The sequence below is a fragment of the Melopsittacus undulatus genome, chromosome 1, assembly GCF_012275295.1.
Source record: "Melopsittacus undulatus isolate bMelUnd1 chromosome 1, bMelUnd1.mat.Z, whole genome shotgun sequence".
NCBI classification, from domain to species: Eukaryota; Metazoa; Chordata; class Aves; order Psittaciformes; family Psittaculidae; genus Melopsittacus; species Melopsittacus undulatus.
In genome coordinates this window covers 371,682-396,236 of record NC_047527.1, presented here as the reverse complement: position 1 = coordinate 396,236, position 24,555 = coordinate 371,682, and the positions used below count along the sequence as shown (strand labels likewise).

Here is a 24,555-nt window from a genome sequence, read left to right as displayed (position 1 = left end):
CACTGACCCATAGCACCATTGACCCCCATTGACTGCCCCATAGCCCCAGTGACCCCCCAGTGACTGCCCCATTGGCCCCAGTGACTGCCCCATTGCCCCCCCATTGACTGACCCATAGCCGCCATTGACTGCCCCATATCCTATAGCCCACCATTGACTGCCCCATTGCACCCCATTGACTGCCCCATTGGCCCCATAGCCCCCCATTGACTGCCCCATAGCCCCACAAGTGACTGCCCCATAGCCCCAGTGACCCCCATTGACTGCCCCATAGCCCCCCATTGACTGACCCATTGCACCCCATTGATTGCCCCATAGGCCCCATTGACTGCCCCATAGACCCCATTAACTGCCCCATTGGCCTTAATGACCCCCATTGACTGCCCCATTGACCCCCATTGACTGCCCCATAGACCCCCATTGACTGCCCCATAGCCCCATTGACTGCCCTATAGCCCCCCATTGACTGCCCCATTGATCCCCATTGATCCCCATTGACTGCCCCATAGCCCCATAGCCCCATTGACTGCCCCATTGGCCTTAATGACCCCCATTGACAGCCCCATTGATCCCATTGTCCCCAGTTCTTCAAGGAGGTGAATGAGCTTCAGCAGCAGCTTCGGGACCTGAGGGAACTTATGGGGCAGAAGCTCAAGTGTGACCTAGAGCAAAGCCCTGATCATGTGGAGGACGTCCTACAGCACAGCAACGTGAGCCCCTGCCCCATAGATCCCTATGGGGGCCCCATAGATCCCTATGGGCACCCCATAGATCCCTATGGGCACCCCTCCTACAGCACAGCAATGTGAGCCCCTGCCCCATAGATCCCTATGGGCGCCCCATAGATCCCTATGGGCACCCCCTCCTACAGCACAGCAACGTGAGCCCCTGCCCCATAGATCCCTATGGGCGCCCCATAGATCCCTATGGGCACCCCCTCCTACAGCACAGCAACGTGAGCCCCTGCCCCATAGATCCCTATCTATGGGGCAGCCCCACACAATCTATGGGTCAGCCCCACACTATCTATGGGGCAGCCCCACAGAATCTATGGGGCAGCCCCACACTATCTATGGGGTAACCCCACACTATCTATGGGGCAGCCTCACACTATCTATGGGGCATCCCCACATTGTCTATGGGGCAGCCCCACACAATCTATGGGGCAGCCCCACACTCTCCATGGGGTGACCCACACTATCTATGGGGTAACCCCACACTCTCTATGGGGCAGCCCCACACAATCTATGGGTCAGCCCCACACTATCTATGGGTCAGCCCCACACTATCTATGGGGCAGCCCCACACAATCTATGGGTCAGCCCCACACTATCCATGGGGCAGCCCCACACAATCCATGGGGTAACCTGCACTATCCATGGAGCAGCCCCACACAATCTATGGGGCAGCCCCACACTCTCTATGGGGCAGCCCCACACAATCTATGGGTCAGCCCCACACTCTCTATGGGGCAGCCCCACACAATCTATGGGGCAGCCCCACACTCTCTATGGGGCAGCCCCACACTCCCCATGGGCTGACCCACCCTCTGCCCCACAGGAGCTGCAGGAGCAGCTGCAGGATGTGGGGCAGCAGATCCAGGCTCTCTCCTCTCGCGCCAATACCATAGTGCAGCTGAAGCCGCGCGCAGCTGGGGCTGCCCTATGGGACCCACAGCGAGACCCACAGCGGGACCCACAGCGAGACCCACAGCAGGACCCACAGCGAGACCCACTGCGGCTGCGGGCAGTGTGTGACTACAGGCAGCTGCAGGTGCTATGGGGATATGGGGTATATGGGGCTATGGGGCAGTATGGGGCTATGGGGGATATGGGGCTATGGGGGATATGGGGCTATGGGGGATATATGGGGCTATGGGGGGTATATGGGGCTATGGGGCAGTATGGGGCTATGGGGGGTATATGGGGCTATGGGGGGTATATGGGGCTATGGGGGGTATATGGGGCTATGGGGGGTATATGGGGCTATGGGGGGTATATGGGGATATGGGGCTATGGGGGGTATATGGGGCTATGGGGGTATATGGGGCTATGGAGGGATATGGGGTTATGGGGGATATGGGGCTATGGGGGATGAGGGGCTATGGGGGGTATATGGGGCTATGGGGGATATGGGGCTATGGGGGATGAGGGGCTATGGGGGGTATATGGGGCTATGGGGCAGTATGGGGCTATGGGGGGTATATGGGGCTATGGGGGTATATGGGGCTATGGGGGGTATATGGGGCTATGGGGTCTAGGGGGCTATGGGGGATATATGGGGCTATGGGGGGTATATGGGGCTATGGGGGTATATGGGGCTATGGGGGGTATGGGGCTATGGGGGGTATGGGGCTATGGGGGTATATGGGGCTATGGGGTATATGGGGTATATGGGGCTATGGGGGTATGGGGCTATGGGGGGTATATGGGGGTATGGGGGTATATGGGGCTATGGGGGGTATGGGGCTATGGGGCTTATATGGGGGTATGGGGCTATGGGGCTTATATGGGGCTATGGGGGGTATATGGGGCTATGGGGGGTATATGGGGCTATGGGGTATATGGGGTATATGGGGCTATGGGGGTATATGGGGCTATGGGGGTATATGGGGCTATGGGTTATGGGGCTATGGGGGGTATATGGGGCTATGGGGGTATATGGGGCTATGGGTTATGGGGCTATGGGGGGTATATGGGGCTATGGGGTATATGGGGCTATGGGGTATATGGGGCTATGGGGGCTATGGGGCTATGGGGGGTATGGGGCTATGGGGGGTATATGGGGCTATGGGGCTATGGGGGGTATATGGGGCTATGGGGGGTATATGGGGCTATGGGGGTATATGGGGCTATGGGGGCTATGGGGCTATGGGGCTATGGGGGATATGGGGCTATGGGGTATATGGGGCTATGGGGGGTATGGGGCTATGGGGGGTATATGGGGCTATGGGGTGTATATGGGGCTATGTGGTATATGGGGCTATGGGGTACATGGGGCTATGGGCCTATGGGGCTATGGGGGGATATGGGGCTATGGGGGGTATATGGGGCTATGTGGGTATATGGGGCTATGGGGTACATGGGGCTATGGGCCTATGGGGCTATGGGGGGATATGGGGCTATGGGGGGTATATGGGGCTATGGGGGTATATGGGGCTATGGGGTATATGGGGCTATGGGGTATATGGGGTCTATGGGGCTATGTGGGGTATGTGCTGACCCCCCTACGCCCTCTGCCCCACAGGTCACTCTGCTCAAGCAGGACACTTGTACTCTGCTCAGCAAGTCTCAGCCCCACAAGTGGAAGGTTCTGATCAATGGGGCAGAGGCCGAAGTCCCCAGTGTCTGTTTCACCATCCTGCCCCCCAACCCCGAGGCCCTGGAGGCCGTCAGGAGGTGAGACCCATAGCGACACTGCCCCATAGCTGCCCCATAGCAAACACTGCCCCATAGCACTGCCCCATAGCACTACCCCATAGAACACACACTGCCCCATAGCACCCCCAACCCCATAGCACCACTAGCCCCATAGCTGCCCCATAGCACCCTCAGCCCCATAGCTGCCCCATAGCACCCCCAGCCCCATAGCACCCCCAGCCCCATAGCACCCTCAGCCCCATAGCTGCCCCATAGCACCCCCAGCCCCATAGCTCCCCCAGCCCCTTAGCACTCCCAGCCCCATAGCAGCCCCAGCCCCATGGCACCCCAGCCCCATAGCTGCCCCATAGCAGCCGCATAACTGCCCCATAGCTGCCCCATAGCATCCCCATAGCATCCCCATAGCAGCCCCATAGCATCCCCATAGCATCCCCATAGCAGCCCCATAGCATCCCCATAGCATCCCTATAGCAGCCCCATAGCAGCCCCATAGCATCCCCATAGCAGCCCCATAGCATCCCCATAGCATCCCCATAGCAGCCCCATAGCATCCCCATAGCATCCCCATAGCAGCCCCATAGCATCCCCATAGCTGCCCCACAGCTGCCCCATAGCTGCCCCATAGCTCCCCCATAGCAGCCCCATAGCATCCCCATAGCAGCCCCACAGCTGCCCCATAGCTGCCCCATAGCATCCCCATAGCAGCCCCATAGCAGCCCCATAGCATCCCCATAGCAGCCCCACAGCAGCCCCACAGCTGCCCCATAGCATCCCCATAGCTGCCCCATAGCATCCCCATAGCAGCCCCACACCTGCCCCATAGCATCCCCATAGCTGCCCCATAGCATCCCCATAGCTGCCCCATAGCTGCCCCATAGCATCCCCATAGCAGCCCCATAGCTGCCCCATAGCATCCCCATAGCTGCCCCACAGCAGCCCCACAGCTGCCCCATAGCAGCCCCATAGCATCCCCATAGCAGCCCCACAGCAGCCCCACAGCTGCCCCATAGCATCCCCATAGCTGCCCCATAGCATCCCCATAGCAGCCCCACACCTGCCCCATAGCATCCCCATAGCATCCCCATAGCATCCCCATAGCTGCCCCATAGCATCCCCATAGCTGCCCCATAGCTGCCCCATAGCATCCCCATAGCTGCCCCATAGCATCCCCATAGCTGCCCCATAGCTGCCCCATAGCATCCCCATAGCATCCCCATAGCTGCCCCATAGCATCCCCATAGCATCCCCATAGCTGCCCCATAGCATCCCCATAGCTGCCCCATAGCTGCCCCATAGCAGCCCCATAGCATCCCCATAGCAGCCCCATAGCATCCCCATAGCTGCCCCATAGCATCCCCATAGCATCCCCATAGCAGCCCCATAGCATCCCCATAGCATCCCCAAAGCTGCCCCATAGCATCCCCATAGCATCCCCATAGCATCCCCATAGCATCCCCATAGCAGCCCCATAGCATCCCCATAGCATCCCCATAGCATCCCCATAGCTGCCCCATAGCATCCCCATAGCATCCCCATAGCATCCCCATAGCTGCCCCATAGCTGCCCCATAGCATCCCCATAGCAGCCCCATAGCATCCCCATAGCTGCCCCATAGCATCCCCATAGCATCCCCATAGCTGCCCCATAGCATCCCCATAGCTGCCCCATAGCTGCCCCATAGCAGCCCCATAGCATCCCCATAGCAGCCCCATAGCATCCCCATAGCAGCCCCATAGCATCCCCATAGCTGCCCCATAGCATCCCCATAGCATCCCCATAGCAGCCCCATAGCATCCCCATAGCATCCCCAAAGCTGCCCCATAGCATCCCCATAGCATCCCCATAGCATCCCCATAGCATCCCCATAGCTGCCCCATAGCTGCCCCATAGCTGCCCCATAGCTGCCCCATAGCTGCCCCATAGCTGCCCCATAGCTGCCCCATAGCATCCCCACACCTGCCCCATAGCCCCTGTGTGTGTGTCAGGTTGGCCGCAGAGCACCAGGACCTGCAGCAGCTCTGGCACCGGCAGCACCAGGAGCTCAGGAGCCTCCAGGTCTGGCACAGCCTGAACCAGAGCATGGAGCAGATCCTGGCCTGGAGCCCGGACACGGTGAGTGCCTGAACCAGCTCACACTGAACACCAGTATATACCAGTACAGACCAGTACAGACCAGTACATACCAGTACAGACCAGTACAGACCAGTACAGACCAGTACAGACCAGTACACACCAGTACAGACCAGTACATACCAGTACAGACCAGTACAGACCTGTACAGACCAGTACAGACCAGTACAGACCAGTATATACCAGTACAGACCAGTACAGACCAGTACAGACCAGTACAGACCAGTACACACACACACTGCACACAGTGTGTACCAGTGCATGCCAGTACATACCAGTACAGACCAGTACATACCAGTACAGACCAGTACACACACACTGCACACAGGGTGTACCAGTACAGACCAGTACAGACCAGTACAGACCGGTACAGACCAGTACAGACCAGTACATACCAGTACAGACCAGTACAGACCAGTACAGACCAGTACAGACCAGTACACACACACTGCACACAGTGTGTACCAGTACAGACCAGTACAGACCAGTACACACACACTGCACACAGTGTGTACCAGTACAGACCAGTACAGACCAGTGCGTCCCAGTACATACCAGTATATCCCAGTACATCCCAGTACATACCGGTACATCCCAGTGCATCCCAGTACATCCCAGTGCATCCCAGTACATACCAGTACATACCAGTACACACACACTGCATCCCAGTACAGACACACTGCATCCCAGTGCACACACACTGCACACACTGCACCCAGTGCATCCCAGTACATCCCAGTGCGTCCCAGTACATACTAGTACACCCACACTGTATCTCAGTGTATCCCAGTACATCCCAGTGCATCCCAGTACATCCCAGTACACCCACACTGTATCCCAGTGTATCCCAGTATATCCCAGTCTATCCCAGTACACTGTATGTCCCAGTTCCAGCCCCAGCAGTGCCACCAGCAGCTCCAGTTCACCCACACTGTATCCCAGTATATCCCAGTATATCCCAGTCTATCCCAGTTTATCCCAGTCTATCCCAGTATATCCCAGTGTATCCCAGTCTATCCCAGTACACTCTGTCTCCCAGTTCCAGCCCCAGCAGTGCCACCAGCAGCTCCAGCTCTCCCACACTGTATCCCAGTATATCCCAGTATATCCCAGTCTATCCCAGTACACTGTATGTCCCAGTTCCAGCCTCACCAGTGCCACCAGCAGCTCCAGCTCTCCCACACTGTATCCCAGTCTATCCCAGTCTATCCCAGTCTATCCCAGTACACTCACACTGTATCCCAGTCTATCCCAGTGTATCCCAGTCTATCCCAGTCTATCCCAGTATATCCCAGTACTCTGTGTGTCCCCCAGTTCCAGCCTCACCAGTGCCACCAGCAGCTCCAGCTCTCCCACACTGTATCCCAGTGTATCCCAGTGTATCCCAGTATATCCCAGTATATCCCAGTCTATCCCAGTCTATCCCAGTATATCCCAGTCTATCCCAGTATATCCCAGTATATCCCAGTATATCCCAGTCTATCCCAGTATATCCCAGTGTATCCCAGTCTATCCCAGTATATCCCAGTCTATCCCAGTACACTGTATGTCCCAGTTCCAGCCCCAGCAGTGCCACCAGCAGCTCCAGCTCTCCCACACTGTATCCCAGTCTATCCCAGTCTATCCCAGTACACTCTGTATGTCCCAGTTCCAGCCTCACCAGTGCCACCAGCAGCTCCAGCTCTCCCAGCATCAGCTCCAGACCTTCCTCCAGTTGAGCCTCAACAGCCAAAGCTTCAGCCCAGACCAGAGGCTCCGGATGCGGCTCCAGTTCCAGGCCTGTGCCCAGCACCATGAGCGCCTGCGCAGCGGGAGGGAGGCAGGTGCGTGGAACAGCCATGGGGGGGGGGGGGGGGGGGAGGCAGGTGCGTGGAACAGCCGGGGGGGGTGTGGGAACAGCCATAGGGATGTGGGGGGGGGGGGTGGGAACAGCCATAGGGATACAGATGGGGGGGGTGTGGGAACAGCCATAAGGATGGGGGGGGAGGGAGGCAGGTGGGTGGAACAGCCATAGGGATGTGGGGGGGGGGAGGGAGAGAGGTGGGAACAGCCATGGGGATGTGGGGGGGGGGATGTGGGAACAGCCATGGGGATACAGAGGGGGGGGAGGGAGGTGGGTGGAACAGCCATGGGGATACGGGGGGGGGGGGGGGGAGGCAGGTGGGTGGAACAGCCGGGAGGGGGGGGGGGGGGTGTGGGAACAGCCATAGGGATGGGGGGGGGAGGGAGAGAGGTGGGAACAGCCATGGGGATGTGGGGGGGGGGGGGGGAGGCAGGTGGGTGGAACAGCAATGGGGATGAGGGGGGGGGGGAGAGAGGTGGGAACAGCCATAGGGATGTGGGGGGGTGATGCATCCATAGGGATGGGAATGGGGGGGGGATAATGACCCATCCCTATGGATGTGAATGGGACATCCCTGACCCATCCCTATGGATGTGAATGGGACATCCCTGACCCATCCCTATGGATGTGAATGGGACATCCCTGACCCATCCCTATGGATGTGAATGGGACCCCCCTGACCCATCCCTATGGATGTGAATGGGACCCCCCTGACCCATCCCTATGGATGTGAATGGGACCCCCCTGACCCATCCCTATGGATGTCAATGGGACCCCCCTGACCCATCCCTATGGATGTCAATGGGACCCCCCTGCCCCATCCCTATGGATGTCAATGGGACCCCCCTGACCCATCCCTATGGATGTCAATGGGACCCCCCTGACCCATCCCTATGGCTACAATAGGACCCCCCTGCCCCATCCCTATGGACACAATAGGACCCCCTGACCCATCCCTATGGATACAATGGGACCCCCCTGACCCATCCCTATGGATGTCAATGGGACCCCCCCTGACCCATCCCTATGGATGTGAATGGGACCCCCCTGACCCATCCCTATGGATACAATGGGACCCCCCTGACCCATCCCTATGGATGTGAATGGGACCCCCCTGCCCCATCCCTATGGATGTGAATGGGACATCCCTGACCCATCCCTATGGATACAATAGGACCCCCCTGCCCCATCCCTATGGCTACAATAGGACCCCCCTGACCCATCCCTATGGCTACAATAGGACCCCCCTGCCCCATCCCTATGGACACAATGGGACCCTCCTGACCCATCCCTATGGATGTGAATGGGACATCCCTGACCCATCCCTATGGATGTGAATGGGACATCCCTGACCCATCCCTATGGATGTGAATGGAGGGGGATGGTGCTGATCCATCCATAGGGATGGGGATGGGGGGGGGGGATGTGGGGGAGGTGGGGAGGGAGGGGGTGATGCATCCATAGGGATGGGATATGGAACCGAATCCATAGGGATGGGGATGGGGGGGTGGTGCTGACCCATCCCTATGGATGTGAATGGGAACAGAGTGGGACACTCCTGACCCATCCATAGGGATGTGGGGAATGGGGGGGGATGGATATGGGATGGGAATAGGGAAGGAGGGGGTGATGCATCCATAGGGGTGGGATATGGAACCGAATCCATAGGGATGGGGGATGGATATGGGATGGGAATAGGGAAGGAGAGGGTGATGCATCCATAGGGATACAGAGGGGGATGGAGAGAGGTGGGATATGAAACCATCCATAGGGATGGGATATGGAACCGGATCCATGGGGATGGGGATGGGGATGGGGGGGGGGGATGCATCCATAGGGATGGGATATGACACTGAATCCATAGGGATGGGGATGGGGGAATGGATATGGGGGGGATGGGGAAGGAGGGGGTGATGCATCCATAGGGATACAGAGGGGGATGGGGCTGATCCATCCCTATGGATGTGAATGGGACCCTCCTGACCCATCCCTATGGATGGGAACAGTGGGATGGTGATGACCCATCCATAGGGATGGGGATGGGGGGGATGGATATGGGATGGGAATAGGGAGGGAGGGGGATGACCCATCCCTATAGATGTGAATGGAGGGGGATGATGACCCATCCCTATGGATGTGGGGAATGGGGGGGCATGGATATGGGGGGGGAATGGGGAAGGAGGGGGTGATGCATCAATAGGGATACAGAGGGGGATGATGCTGACCCATCCCTATGGATACAATGGGAATGCAATGGGACATCCCTCACCCATCCCTATGGATACAATGGGTCCCCCCTGACCCCCCCCATGTATGTCAATGGGTCCCCCCCTGTGTCCCCAGGCGAGCAGGATGAGTCCCGTTGCCAGCAGCTCCTGTCCCAGCTGCAGGAGCTGAGCAGGGACCTGGACCAGTTTGAGACCAGCACCAACCAGAGCCTGAGGCTGCCAATGGAGCAGGAGCCTGAGGCTGAGTGTGAGCAGCGCATCTCACAGCTGCAGGTGAGGGGGGGGGGGATAGGGGTCTATAGGGGAGACATAGGGGGGTATGGGGTACACATAGGGGTGTATATGGGGTGGGCATGGGGGGGGCATGGGGGGTATGGGGGACATAGGGGGGTATGGGGTAACCATAGGGGTGTATATGGGGTGGGCATGGGGGGGACATAGGGGGTATGGGGGCACATAGGGGTGTATGTGGGGATCGGGTGTGGGGCTGGGGGGGGGGCCACATAGGGGTGTATGGGGGTAACCATAGGGGTGTATGGGGTACACAAAGGGGTGTATGGGGGACCCATAGGGGTGTATGTGGGGCTGGGGGTGTGGGGGGGAGTAACCATAGGGGTGTATGGGGTACCCATAGGGGTGTATGCGGCACACATAGGGGTGTATGGGGGACCCATAGGGGTGTATGGGGGGCACATAGGGGTGTATGGGGCACACATAGGGGTGTATGGGGTACACATAGGGGTGTATGGGGCACACATAGGGGTGTATGGGGGACACATAAGGGTGTATGGGGCACACATAGGGGTGTATGGGGGACACATAGGGGTGTATGGGGGCACATAGGGGTGTATGGGGTACACATAGGGGTATATGGGGTACACATAGGGGTGTATGGGGGACACATAGGGGTGTATGGGGTACACATAGGGGTGTATGGGGCACACATAGGGGGGTATGGGGTACACATAGGGGTGTATGGGTGACATAGGGGGGTATGGGGCACCCATAGGGGTGTATGGGGGACACATAGGGGTGTATGGGGGACACATAGGGGTGTATGGGGTAACCATAGGGGTGTATGGGGCACACATAGGGGTGTATGGGGGACACATAGGGGTGTATGGGGGACACATAGGGGTGTATGGGGTACACATAGGGGTGTATGGGGGACACATAGGGGTGTATGGGGTACACATAGGGGTGTATGGGGCACACATAGGGGTGTATGGGGGACACATAGGGGTGTATGGGGCACCCATAGCAGTGTATGGGGCACCCATAGCAGTGTATGGGCACCCATAGCAGTGCTCAGCACCCATAGGGGTGTATGGGCACCAGTATCAGCCCCACACCCTGCCCCTCTGCCCCACAGCAAACCCATATGGAGCAGTGTATGGGGCACCCATAGCAGTGCTCAGCACCCATAGGGGTGTATGGGGCAGGATCAGTGCCCCACACCCTGCCCCTCTGCCCCACAGCAAACCCATAAGCAGCTGGATGGGGCACCCATAGGGGTGTATGGGGCACCCATAGCAGTGTATGGGGCACCCATAGGGGTGTATGGGCACCAGTGTCTGCCCCACACCCTGCCCCTCTGCCCCACAGCAAACCCATAAGCAGCTGGATGGGACACCCATAGCAGTGTATGGGGCACCCATATCAGTGTATGGGGCACCCATAGCAGTGTATGGGGCACCCATATCAGTGTATGGGGCACCCATAGCAGTGTATGGGGCACCCATAGCAGTGTATGGGACACCCATAGCAGTGTATGGGGCACCCATAGCAGTGTATGGGGCACCCATAGCAGTGCTCAGCACCCATAGGGGTGTATGGGGTACACATAGCAGTGTATTGGGCACCCATAGCAGTGTATGGGGTACACATAGCAGTGTATGGGGCACCCATAGCAGTGCTCAGCACCCATAGGGGTGTATGGGCACCAGTATCAGCCCCACACCCTGCCCCTGTGCCCCACAGCAAACCCATAAGCAGCTGGATGGGCTCCGGCAGCGCTTGGCACTGGTGGTGGATGAGGCTCAGCCAGTGCTGGCACTGGAGCAGTCACCAGTATCTGCACCAGTACTGAGGAGCCAACTGGAGCTGACCCAGCAGCGCATGGAGCAGGTCCTGAGCCTCTCCAGTATCTACATGGAGAAGTGAGTCTGGGACTGGGGATACTGGGATGGGATGGGCTGGACTGGGATGGGCTGAACTGGGATGGGATGGACTGAACTGGGATGGGATGGACTGAACTGGGATGGGGATGGACTGAACTGGGATGGGATGGGCTGAACTGGGATGGGATGGACTGAACTGGGATGGGGATGGACTGAACTGGGATGGGATGGACTGAACTGGGATGGACTGAACTGGGATGGGATGGACTGAACTGGGATGGGATGGACTGAACTGGGATGGACTGAACTGGGATGGGATGGACTGAACTGGGATGGGATGGACTGAACTGGGAAGGGATGGGCTGAACTGGGATGGACTGAACTGGGATGGGATGGACTGGGATGGGGATGGACTGAACTGGGATGGGATGGACTGAACTGGGATGGGATGGGCTGAACTGGGATGGGATGGACTGAACTGGGATGGGATGGACTGAACTGGGATGGGGATGGAGCAGGTCCTGAGCCTCTCCAGTATCTACATGGAGAAGTGAGTGTGGCACTGGGGATACTGGGATGGGATGGACTGGGATGGGATGGACTGAACTGGGATGGGATGGGCTGAACTGGGATGGGATGAACTGGGATGGGGATGGACTGAACTGGGATGGGGATGGAGCAGGTCCTGAGCCTCTCCAGTATCTACATGGAGAAGTGAGTCTGGGACTGGGGATACTGGGATGGGATGGACTGAACTGGGATGGGATGGACTGAACTGGGATGGGATGGACTGAACTGGGATGGGGATGGACTGAACTGGGATGGGGATGGAGCAGGTCCTGAGCCTCTCCAGTATCTACATGGAGAAGTGAGTCTGGGACTGGGGATACTGGGATGGGATGGACTGGGATGGGATGGACTGAACTGGGATGGGATGGACTGAACTGGGATGGGATGGGCTGAACTGGGATGGGGATACAGGGATGCAGGGATGGGGATACAGGGATAGGGATACAGGGATGAGGATACAGGGATAGGGATGCAGGGATGGGGATACAGGGATAGGGATACAGGGATAGAGATGCAGGGATAGGGATGCAGGGATAGGGATACAGGGATGGGGATACAGGGATAGGGATGCAGGGATAGGGATACAGGGATGGAGATGCAGGGATGGGGATGCAGGGATGGGGATACAGGGATAGGGATACAGGGATGGGGATGCAGGGATAGGGATGCAGGGATGGGGATACAGGGATGGGGATACAGGGATGGGGATACAGGGATAGGGATACAGGGATAGAGATGCAGGGATGGGGATACAGGGATGGGGATACAGGGATAGGGATACAGGGATGGGGATGCAGGGATAGGGATGCAGGGATGGGGATGCAGGGATGGGGATACAGGGATGGGGATACAGGGATGGGGATACAGGGATAGGGATACAGGGATGGGGATACAGGGATGGGGATACAGGGATAGGGATACAGGGATGGGGATACAGGGATGGGGATACAGGGATAGGGATACAGGGATAGGGATGCAGGGATAGGGATACAGGGATAGGGATGGGGATACAGGGATGGGGATGCAGGGATGGGGATGCAGGGATGGGGATGCAGGGATGGGGATGCAGGGATAGGGATACAGGGATGCAGGGATAGGGATGCAGGGATGGGGATACAGGGATGGGGATACAGGGATGGGGATGCAGGGATAGGGATGCAGGGATAGGGATGCAGGGATGGGGATACAGGGATAGGGATGCAGGGATGGGGATACAGGGATAGGGATGCAGGGATAGGGATACAGGGATAGGGATGCAGGGATAGGGATGCAGGGATAGGGATGCAGGGATAGGGATACAGGGATAGGGATGCAGGGATGTGGATTCAGAGCATCCTCTCCATGGGAATGGGTCCATGTCCTGGCCTGGGTTGGATCTGGATGAGCTTTGAGGTCCCATCCAACCCAACCCATATCATGGTTCTATGGTTGGTGCCAATCTGGTGCCTCCCTCACATCCTATGGTCCGACCCCATCCCCATAGACTGAAGACCCTGCAGCTGGTGGTTCATGGCACCCATAGAGCCGAGCAGCTGATCCAGGTGTATGAGCAGCAGCTCAAGGATGTGCAGGTGGTGCCATCGGAGCTGCCGGCGCTGGAGGCTACACAGGCGGAACTGCAGGTACCGGTGACGGCAACACCGCGGGGGGGGTGTGACGTGAACTGGTGCCTATGGCACCATGGTGGGTGTGTGGTATGAACTGGTGTTGGTAACACCACAGGGGGGGTGTGACATGAACCAGTGATGGCAACACCATGATGGGTGTGTGACATGAACTGGTGTTGGCATCACCACGGTGGGTGTGTGACATGAACCGGTGCTGATGGTGGGTGTGTGGTATGAACTGGTGTTGGCAACACTGCGGTGGGTGTGTGACATGAACTGGTGTTGGCAACACCATGGAGGGTGTGTGGTATGAACTGGTGCTGATGGCACCACAGTGGGGTTATGGTATGAACTGGTGCCGGCAGCACCACGGTGCTGGTGTTATGGTACATCCCAGTGCTGATGGTGCTGCTCCATGTGCTGGCAGCACCGCGGTGGGTGTATGGCATGAACCGGTGCCGGCAGCACCATAGTGGGTGTTATGGCACATCCTGGTGCTGATGGCATCACCATAGTGGGTTATGGTATGAACCAGTGCTGATGGTGCTGCTCCATGTGCCGGCAGCACCATGGTTGTGTTATGGCACATCCCGGTGCTGACGGCACCATGGTGGGTGTATGGCACTGCTGGTGTTATGGCACATCCCGGTGCTGATGGTTCTGCTCCATGTCCCCCAGCGCCTGCAGGCAGAGGCCGAGAGCCACCAACCCCTATTCACCAGCCTGGAGTCCGACCTCGGCAAAGCCAAAGACGCCAGTGAGCGGATGCTTGAGGGGCAGGCGGAGCTGGAGCGGCAGCGGCTGCGGGCGCGGCAGGTGCTGGAGCGCTGGCGCTGGCTCCTGGCACAGGCTGAGCTCCGGCACCGGGACCTGCAGCAGCTGAGCCTGCGGCTCCGGCGCTACCGCGACAGCTGCGCCCGGATGCGGCTCTGGCTGCAGGAGGCCAGGAACAGGCAGGAGGAGATCCAGGAGCTGCCGGTTGGGGAGGTCACTGCAGCCAGGGAGGTGCTGAGGAGGGAGAAGGTAAGGGGGGGGTGGGGTGGGGGTGCCAGATTGTGGTGATGGTGCTGCCAGATCATATGGGGCTGGTGATGCTGGATCCTATGGGGCTGGTGGTACCAGATCCTATGGGGCTGGTGGTGCCGGATCATATGGGGCTGGTGATGCTGGATCATATGGGGCTGGTGGTACCAGATCCTATGGGGCTGGTGGTGCCGGATCATATGGGGCTGGTGATGCCAGATCATATGGGGCTGGCGCTGCAGGATCCTATGGGGCTGGTGATGTCAGATCATATGGGGCTGGTGCTGCTGGATCCTATGGGGCTGGTGATGCCAGATCATATGGGGCTGGCGCTGCAGGATCCTATGGGGCTGGTGCTGCCGGATCCTATGGGGCTGGTGGTGCTGGATCCTATGGGGCTGGTGATGCCAGATCATATGGGGCTGGCGCTGCAGGATCCTATGGGGCTGGTGCTGCCGGATCCTATGGGGCTGGTGTTGCCAGATCATATGGGGCTCATCCCGGTTTGTGCCATAGGAGCTGCTGGAGGAATGCGAGCGCCACAAGGAGCAGGTTGATGAGTGCCAGCTCCATGCCAAGCAGTACATTGATGCCATAAAGGTGTGGGGGGGGGATGGGCTATGGGGGCAGATGTGGGTCCTGGGGGGCAGATGTGGGTCCTGGGGGGTAGATGTGGGTCCTGCAATGGGGCAGATGTGGGTCCTGGGGGGTAGATGTGGGTCCTGCAATGGGGCAGATGTGGGTCCTGGGGGGCAGATGTGGGTCCTGGGGGGCAGATGTGGGTCCTGCAATGGGGCAGATGTGGGTCCTGGGGGCAGATGTGGGTCCTGGGGGGCAGATGTGGGTCCTGGGGGCAGATGTGGGTCCTGGGGGGGCAGATGTGGGTCCTGCAATGGGGCAGATGTGGGTCCTGGGGGGCAGATGTGGGTCCTGGGGGGGGATGGGGCTATGGGGGCAGATGTGGGTCCTGCAATGGGGCAGTTGTGGGTCCTGCAATGGGGCAGATGTGGGTCCTGGGGGGGCAGATGTGGGTCCTGCAATGGGGCAGATGTGGGTCCTGGGGGGCAGATGTGGGTCCTGCAATGGGGCACAGATCAATGGGACCTGTATCCTATGCAGGACTATGAGCTGCAGCTCGTGAGCTTCCAGGCGCAGGTGGAGCCTTTGGCATCACCGGCCAAGAAAGCCAAAGTGCAGTCGGCTTCTGACAGCGTCATCCAGGAGGTGAGGGGAGACTGAGCCTAAACCTGAGCCTAAACCTGAGCCTAAAGCTGAGCCTAAACCTGAGCCTGAGCCTAACCCTAAACCTGAGCCTGAGCCTAAACCTGAGGCTAAACTTGAGCCTGAGACTAAACCTGACCCTGAGCCTAAACCTGACCCTGAGTCTAAACCTGACCCTGACTCTAACCCTGACCCTGAGCCTAAACCTGACTCTAAACCTGACCCTAAATCTATTGACCCCATTCCTAATGGCATCTTCTGGGAGGTGAGAGAATATTACCCCCATGATGAGCATGACAGTGACCCTATACTAAACCTAATCCTAATCTAACAGTTATCTAACCCTTATCTAACACTAACCCTAACCTTAAACATAACCTTAATCTTAACACAAACCCAACCCAACCCTGATCCTAAACCTAACCCATAGAACCATTAGGGTTGGAAAGGACCTTAAGATCATCCAGTTCCACCCTCTGCCATAGGCAGGGACAGCCCACACTAAACCATGGTACCCAGGGCTCAGTCCAGCCTGGCCTTGAAGGAACCCATAACCATAATGATCTCAAGCTCAAGCTTAACCCTAAAGCCACAGCCGTTTCAAAAGGTGGTGGTATAGGCCTGGCCCAAGCACTGCTGGTGTGCCGCGGGGTGCCATGGTGTGCCATGGTGTGCTATGGTGTGCTATGGTGTGCTATGGTGTGCTATGGTGTGCTGTGGTGTGCTGTGGTGTGCTATGGTGTGCCGTGGTGTGCCGTGGTGTGCTATGGTGTGCTATGGTGTGCCATGGTGTGCCGTGGTGTGCTATGGTGTACCATGGTGTGCTATGGTGTGCCATGGTGTGCCATGGTGTGCTATGGTGTGCTATGGTGTGCTATGGTGTGTTATGGTGTGCCATAGTGTACCATAGTGTACCATAGTGTACCATAGTGTGCCATAGTGTACCATAGTGTGCCATAGTGAGCCATAGTGAGCCATAGTGTGCCATAGTGTGCCATAGTGTGCCATAGTGTGCCATAGTGTGCCATAGTGTACCATAGTGTACCATAGTGTGCCATAGTGTGCCATAGTGTCCCATAGTGTGCCATAGTGTACCATAGTGTACCATGGTGTGCCATAGTGTGCCATGGTGTGCCATAGTGTGCCATAGTGTGCCATAGTGTGCCATAGTGTGCCATGCTGTGCCATAGTGTGCCATAGTGTACCATAGTGTGCCATAGTGTGCCATAGTGTACCATAGTGTGCCATAGTGTGCCATAGTGTACCATAGTGTGCCACAGTGTGCCATAGTGTGCCATGGTGTGCCACAGTGTGCCACAGTGTGCCATAGTGTGCCATAGTGTACCATAGTGTGCCATAGTGTGCCATAGTGTGCCATGGTGTGCCATGCTGTGCCATAGTGTGCCATAGTGTACCATAGTGTGCCATAGTGTGCCATAGTGTGCCACAATGTGCCATAGTGTACCATAGTGTACCATAGTGTACCATAGTGTGCCACAATGTGCCATAGTGTACCATAGTGTACCATAGTGTGCCATAGTGTACCATAGTGTGCCATAGTGTACCATAGTGTGCCATAGTGTGCCATAGTGTGCCATAGTGTACCATAGTGTACCATAGTGTACCATAGTGTGCCATAGTGTGCCATAGTGTGCCATAGTGTACCATAGTGTACCATAGTGTACCATAGTGTACCATAGTGTACCATAGTGTGCCATAGTGTACCATAGTGTGCCACAATGTGCCATGTACCCTCCTCTCCTGCAGTACGTGGACCTGCGCACTCAGTACAGTGAACTCACCACCCTCACCAGCCAGTACATCCGGTTCATCACCGACAGCCTGCGGCGCATGGAGCACGAGGAGGTAGGATCCTGGCGGTGACCACATCCCACCAGTGACCAAACTGGGGCTGCTGGTGGGAGGCGGCTGCTGCCATCACTGACACTGCTGTGGGCCTAACCCTGATGCACCCGTGATGGTGGTACCAAGATGCCTGGTGATGGTGGCACCGCGGTGACCATTATGGTGGGACCATGATGCCCATTATGGTGGGACCATGATGCCCATCTCTGGTGTCACCATGATGCCCATCTCTGGTGGCACCATGATGCCCATTATGGTGGGACCATGATGCCCATCTCTGGTGGGTCCATGATGCCCATCTCTGGTGGGACCATGATGCCCATTATGGTGGGACCATGATGCCCATCTCTGGTGGGACCATGATGCCCATCTCTGGTGGCACCATGATGCCCATTATGGTGGGACCATGATGCCCATCTCTGGTGGCACCGGTGGTAGGAGGCACTTCCCATATGCACAGTGCAGGCTCATGGCTGTGGGTTGCCGGCACCGCGGTTCTGCTTTGGTGACCTAAGTCTTGGTTTGTGCCTCCAAGTGGAGATGCTTTACTGGTGCTTTGCCATGGGGGTGTTGGTGGTGGGGAGTAATGGAGGGTGTAATAAGGTCCATGGTGCTCACCCCAAGCATGTCCCATTGCTGCTCCTCACCCTCCTCTGCCTCCGTTCCTCTCCCGGTGCCATCCTGAGGGATGTGGCTCATATGGCACAATGGGTTCTGCTCACTGGCATGTGCCTGGTATGGGGTATGCGCCGTCCTCCCTATGGTGCATGTGGCTTGAGGCTCTATGGCATGGCCACCGAAGGGCCTCAGGTTGGTGTGTGGTGTGTGGAGGCGAGGCCGGAGCTTGTGCTGCTCTACACATCATTTAGGCTTTCCTATTGGCTCCTTCCTCCCACCTCCCTCCATCCCACTCATCCTCATGCTCCATCCCATTCATCCTCATGCTCCATCCCACTCATCCTCATGCTGGTGTGTGGAGGCGAGGCCAGAGCTTGGGCTGCTCACCGCGGTGTTGAGGCTTTCATGGTGGCTCCTTCCTCCCATCTGCTCCCTTCATCCCACTCATCCGGATGCTCCATCCCACTCATGCTCCATCCCCCTCATCCTCATGCTGGTGTGTGGAGGCGAGGCCGGAGCTTGGGCTGCTCTCCACATCATTGAGGCTTTCCCATTGGCTCCTTCCTCCCATCTCCCTCCATCCTCATCCTCATGCTCCATCCCATTCATCCGGATGCTCCATCCCATTCATCCGGATGCTCCATCCCATTCATCTGGATGCTCCATCCCATTCATCCGGATGCTCCATCCCATTCATCCGGATGCTCCATCCCTATGTAGTTGGTGGCTTTTGGCGCTGTTGCCTCCGTTGCGGTGACCCCAATGAGTGCCGGAGGCTCTTGGTTGGCTCTGGCTATGGTGGCTCCATCGCTTTGCTCGCGCTGTTGCTGTTCCTGTCTATGGTGCCTGAGGCTGTGCTGCCGCTGCCGTCCCGGCTGTGTTCTCCGGTGCCACACGTCTCCTGTTGCCGGCGTCACCGCATCCGGTCCCATCCCAGTCCCATCCCGGTCCCATCCCAGTCCCATCCCGGTCCCATCCCAGTCCCATCCCAGTCCCATCCCAGTCCCATCCCAGTCCCATCCCAGTCCCATCCCAGTCCCATCCGGTTGTGATCTCTCTTTCTCCCCTCTCTGTTCCCTGCCCCCCTCAGAAAGCAGCCGAGAAGCTGAAGGAGGAGGAGAGGAAACGTTTGGCAGAGGTGGAGGCTGAGCTGGAGAGGCAGCGGCAGCTGGCAGAGGCTCACGCCAAAGCCAAGGCGCAGGCGGAGGCCGAGGCGCAGGAGCTGCAGAGCCGCATGCGGGAGGAGGTGTCGAGGCGCGAGGCTGTGGCCGTGGACGCGGAGCAGCAGAAGCAGAACATCCACCAGGAGCTGCTGCAGCTGCGCCAGAACTCGGACCTCCAAATGGAGGCCAAGGAGAAGCTGATCGAGGAGGCCGAGTCCAACCGCAGGAAGGTGGAGGAGGAGATCCGGCTGATCCGGCGGCAGCTGGAGGGCACCGAGCGGCAGCGCCGGGAGGCCGAGGCCGAGCTGGGGGAGCTGCGGGCGCGCGCCGAGGAGGCCGAGCGGCAGCGGAGGCAGGCGCAGGACGAGGCCGAGCGCCTGCGGAGGCAGGTGAAGGAGGAGAGGCAGCGGAAGCGCGAGGCCGAGGAGGAGCTGGCGCGGAAGGTGTGCGCCGAGCGCGAGGCCGCGCGCCAGAAGCAGGAGGCGAGGACGGCGCTGGAGGCGCTGAGGCTGCAGGCGGAGGAGGCCGAGCGGAGGCTGCGCGAGGCCGAGGCCGAGAAGGAGAGGCAGATCCTGGTGGCGCAGGAGGCGGCTCAGCGCAGCGCCGAGGCCACCGCGGTGGAGCAGACGGCGGCGCTGGAGCTGTCGCTGCGCCGCGAACACGGAGCCGTGGAGCAGCTGCGGGAGGAGGCAGAGAGGCTGACGCGGAGGCAGCGCGAGGCCGAGGACGCGCGGGAGGAGGCGGAGAAGGAGCTGGAGCGATGGAGGCAGAAGGCGAACGAGGCCCTGAGGCTGCGGCTGCAGGCGGAGGAGGTGGCGCAGCAGAAGGCGCTGGCGCAGGAGGAGGCCGAGAGGCAGAAGGAGGACGCGGAACGTGAGGCTCGGAAGTGCGCCAAGGCCGAGCAGGAGGCTCTGAGGCAGAAGGAGGCTGCCGAGGACGAGCTGCAGAGGCAGCGGCAGCTGGCGGAGGACACGGCCCAGCAGAAGCTGTCGGCGGAGCAGGAGCTGATCCGGCTGAAGGCCGATATGGACAACGCGGAGCAGCAGAGGCTGCTGCTGGAGGAGGAGCAGACGCGGCTCAAGGAGGAGGTGAGCGAGGCCATCGGGAAGAGGAAGGAGGTGGAGGAGGAGTTGGCCAAGATGAGGGCGGAGATGGAGGTGCTGCTGCAGAGTAAGGCTCGAGCCGAGGAGGAGTCGAGGTCCAGCAGCGAGAAGTCCAAGCAGAGGCTGGAGGCCGAGGCCGAGAAGCTGCGGGAGCTGGCGGAGGAGGCGGCGAGGCTGCGGGCGCTGTCCGAGGAGGCCAAGCGGCAGCGGCAGCTGGCGGAGGACGAGGCCGCGCGGCAGCGAGGCGAGGCCGAGCGCATCCTCAAGGAGAAGCTGGCGGCCATCAACGAGGCCTCGAGGCTGAAGGCGGAGGCGGAGATGGCTCTGAAGGAGAAGGAGGCCGAGAACGAGCGGCTGCGGCGGCTGGCGGAGGATGAGATGTACCAACGGAGGCTGCTGGAGGAGGCGGCAGAGCAGCACAAACAGGACATCGAGGAGAGGATCGAGCAGCTCAAGCGCAGCTCCGAGAGTGAACTGGAGAGGCAGAAGGCGCTGGTGGAGGACACGCGGAGGCAGCGGCGGCAGGTGGAGGATGAGATCCGCGCGCTCAAGGCCGGGTTTGAACGAGCCTCCGCCGGTAAGGCCGAGCTGGAGCGGGAGCTGAGCCGCATCCGAGGCGAGGCCGAGGAGGCTCAACGCAGCCGCGAGCAGGCGCAGAGGGAGGCCGAGCGGCAGCGGGCGCTGGCGCTGCAGGAGGAAGGCCGGAGGCGCGAGGCCGAGGACAAGCTGCAGGACATGGTGGCCGCGGAGGAGGAGGCCGCGCGGCAGCGGCGCCTGGCGCTGGAGGAGGTGGAGAGGCTCCGAGCCGCGGTGGAGGACGCGCGGAGGCAGAAGGAGGCGGCAGAGAGGGAGGCCGAGCGGCAGCTGCGGCTGGCGCGGGAGGCGGCACAGAAGCGAGTCGAGGCTGAGGACATGGCGCGCGAGGCCGCGGCGCAGGAGCAGGAGCGGCAGCAGGAGAGGCAGCAGGAGCAGAGCCTGGCGGAGAGGCTGCGGCTCGAGGCCGAGCGCGCGCGCCGGGCGGCAGAGGAGGCCGAGCAGGAGCGAGGCCGCGCCGAGAGGGACGCGGCTCTGTCGAGGCAGCGCGTGGAGGAGGCCGAGAGGCTGAAGCTGCGCGCCGAGGAGGAGGCCGCGGCAGCCGCCAGGGCGCAGGAGGAGGCCGAGGCTCTGCGCAAGGAGGCCGAGGTGGAGGCCGCGCGGCGCGCCAGGGCCGAGGAGGCCGCGCTGAGGCACAAGGAAGTCGCTGATGCTGAGATGGAGAAGCACAAGAAGTTCGCGGAGCAGACGCTGAGGCAGAAGGCTCAGGTGGAGAAGGAACTGACCTCGGTGAGGCTGAGGCTGGACGAGACCGACCGGCAGAAGGACATCCTGGAGGAGGAGCTGCAGAGGCTGAAGGAGGAGGCCGGTGAGGCCGCGCGGCAGAAGGCGCTGGTGGAGGAGGAGCTGCTCAAGGTGCGGGTGCAGCTGGAGGAGCTGGTGAGGCTCAAGAGCCGCATCGAGGAGGAGAACAAGGCTCTGATCCTCAAGGACAAGGACAACACCCAGAAGCTGCTGGCGGAGGAGGCCGAGAAGATGAGGCTGGTGGCCGAGGAGGTGGCGAGGCTGAGCGTGGAGGCTCAGGAGGCCGCGCGCATGCGGCAGCTGGCCGAGGATGACCTGGCGCAACAACGGGCGCTGGCCGAGAGGATGCTGAAGGAGAAGATGCAGGCGGTGCAGGAGGCCTCGAGGCTCAAGGCTGAGGCTGAGATGCTGCAGAAGCAGAAGGAGCTGGCGCAGGAAAGAGCCAAGCGGCTGCAGGAGGACAAGGAGCAGATGCAGCAGAGATTGGCCGAGGAGACCGAAGGCTTCCAGAGGACTCTAGAGGCCGAGCGCAGGAGGCAGATGGAGATGGTGGCCGAGGCCGAGAGCCTCAAAGTGCACGTGGCCGAGATGAGTCTGGCTCAAGCCAAGGCTGAGGACGAGGCCAAGAGGTTCAAGAAGCAGGTGGAGGAGATCAGTGAGCGGCTGCACCAAACCGAGCTGGCCACGCAGGAGAAGATGGTTCTGGTGCAGAGCCTGGAGACCCAGAGGCTCCGGAGCGACCAGGACGCCGAGAGGCTGCGTTGTGCCATAGCCGACCTGGAGCAGGAGAAGGAGAGGCTGAAGGAGGAGGCGAAGGAGCTGCAGCGGAAGGCAGAGGAGGTATTGAGGGATGGGTTCACTTAGTGTTGGTGGCGCCGGGTCCTGGTCACCGTCACCATAACCACTGTGGTGTGGTGGAGATCACCATAACCAGATCACCATAACCACTGTGGTGTGATCACCATAACCACTGTGGTGTGGTAGAGATCACCATAATCACTGTGGTGTGGTAGAGATCACCATAACCACTGTGGTGTGATCACCATAACCACTGTGGTGTGATAGAGATCAGAGATCACCATAACCACTGTGGTGTGGTAGAGATCACCATAACCAGATCACCATAACCACTGTGGTGTGATCACCATAACCACTGTGGTGTGGCAGAGATCACCATAACCACTGTGGTGTGGCAGAGATCACCATAACCACTGTGGTGTGGCAGAGATCACCATAACCACTATGGTGTGATCACCATAACCACTGTGGTGTGGCACAGCCATGGGGCTGGTCCATGCCATGAGCCTCCTCCCGTGTCCATAGCGCAGCCATTGGGTGCATGTGGGGCAGGACCCACAGCATGTGGGTCAGGGGGTGCTTGGAGCCGGCACTGATGCAGTGGGGTCAGGGCAGGACCTTCACCCCCCTGCATGCTCCTGTTATGGGGGTGACCCCAATACCTTTATGGGCTCCTGTGTTCGTCCTCCATTGATCTCTGTGCACAGCTCCTACCTTGGTACCCGACCCCATAGAACCCACAGGCCCATGGGGTGGTTGGAAGGGACCTTAAAGCTCCATCCCTTAATGGGCAGGGACACCTTCCCCTGGAGCAGCTGCCCCAAGCCCCATCCTGGCCTTGGGCACTGCAGGGATGGGGCAGCCACAGCTTCTCCATTCAACCTATTCCAGTGTCCAACCACCCTCATGGTGAAGAACCTTCCCCAAGATCCATCCAATCCATCCCTCTTCCAATTGGAGCCATTTCCCTCATCCCATCCCTGCATCCCTCATCCCATCCCTCATCCCTCATCCCTCATCCCTCATCCCATCCCTCATCCCTCATCCCATCCCTGCATCCTCATCCCATCCCCACATCCCTCATCCCATCCCTCATCCCTCATCCCAAACCCCTCTCCAGGTCCCTTCAGCCCCTTTATTCACTGGAGCTGCTCTGGGGTCTCCCCTTCTCCTCCCCAGGCTGCCCCATCCCATCTCCCATCCTGGCTCTATGGGATCTGCCCCATCCCTGCATCATCCCTGTGGCCTCATCCGGTCTCACTCCACATCCCTCTTGTATTGGGGTCCCAGACCCAAACCTCAGTGTCCATCCCTGCTGGTCCTGCCCCATGTTTGCTGCAGCCTCCTCAGTTCCCATTCACCCCATCCCTGCAATGGGGCCCATGGGGTTGGGTGATGCCATAGCCCTGTGCTGCCACGGTGCATGTCCCCCTCACCACACCCTTGGCACTATATGGTGCCATATAACCGCTCACACCACCACCACGGTACCATATAACCGCTCACACCACCGCCATGGTACAACCGCTCACACCACCACCATGGTA

The 24,555-nt window shown here is 59.3% G+C and overlaps 1 protein-coding gene across 1 annotated transcript in view; it reads left to right on the top strand.

The window, feature by feature from the left end:
• Window positions 1-24,555, top strand: part of LOC101881896 (plectin) — a 60,903-nt gene that overhangs the window by 27,598 nt on the left and 8,750 nt on the right. Inside the window, exons 19-32 of the mRNA XM_034061746.1 lie at window positions 585-710; window positions 1,561-1,656; window positions 1,717-1,773; window positions 3,247-3,398; window positions 5,366-5,492; window positions 7,159-7,333; window positions 9,697-9,854; window positions 11,562-11,740; window positions 13,755-13,893; window positions 14,557-14,901; window positions 15,418-15,501; window positions 16,021-16,125; window positions 17,890-17,988; window positions 19,697-23,050. Coding sequence (XP_033917637.1) covers window positions 585-710; window positions 1,561-1,656; window positions 1,717-1,773; window positions 3,247-3,398; window positions 5,366-5,492; window positions 7,159-7,333; window positions 9,697-9,854; window positions 11,562-11,740; window positions 13,755-13,893; window positions 14,557-14,901; window positions 15,418-15,501; window positions 16,021-16,125; window positions 17,890-17,988; window positions 19,697-23,050 — 5,196 coding nt within the window. The remainder of the gene's footprint in view (window positions 1-584; window positions 711-1,560; window positions 1,657-1,716; window positions 1,774-3,246; window positions 3,399-5,365; window positions 5,493-7,158; window positions 7,334-9,696; window positions 9,855-11,561; window positions 11,741-13,754; window positions 13,894-14,556; window positions 14,902-15,417; window positions 15,502-16,020; window positions 16,126-17,889; window positions 17,989-19,696; window positions 23,051-24,555) is intronic.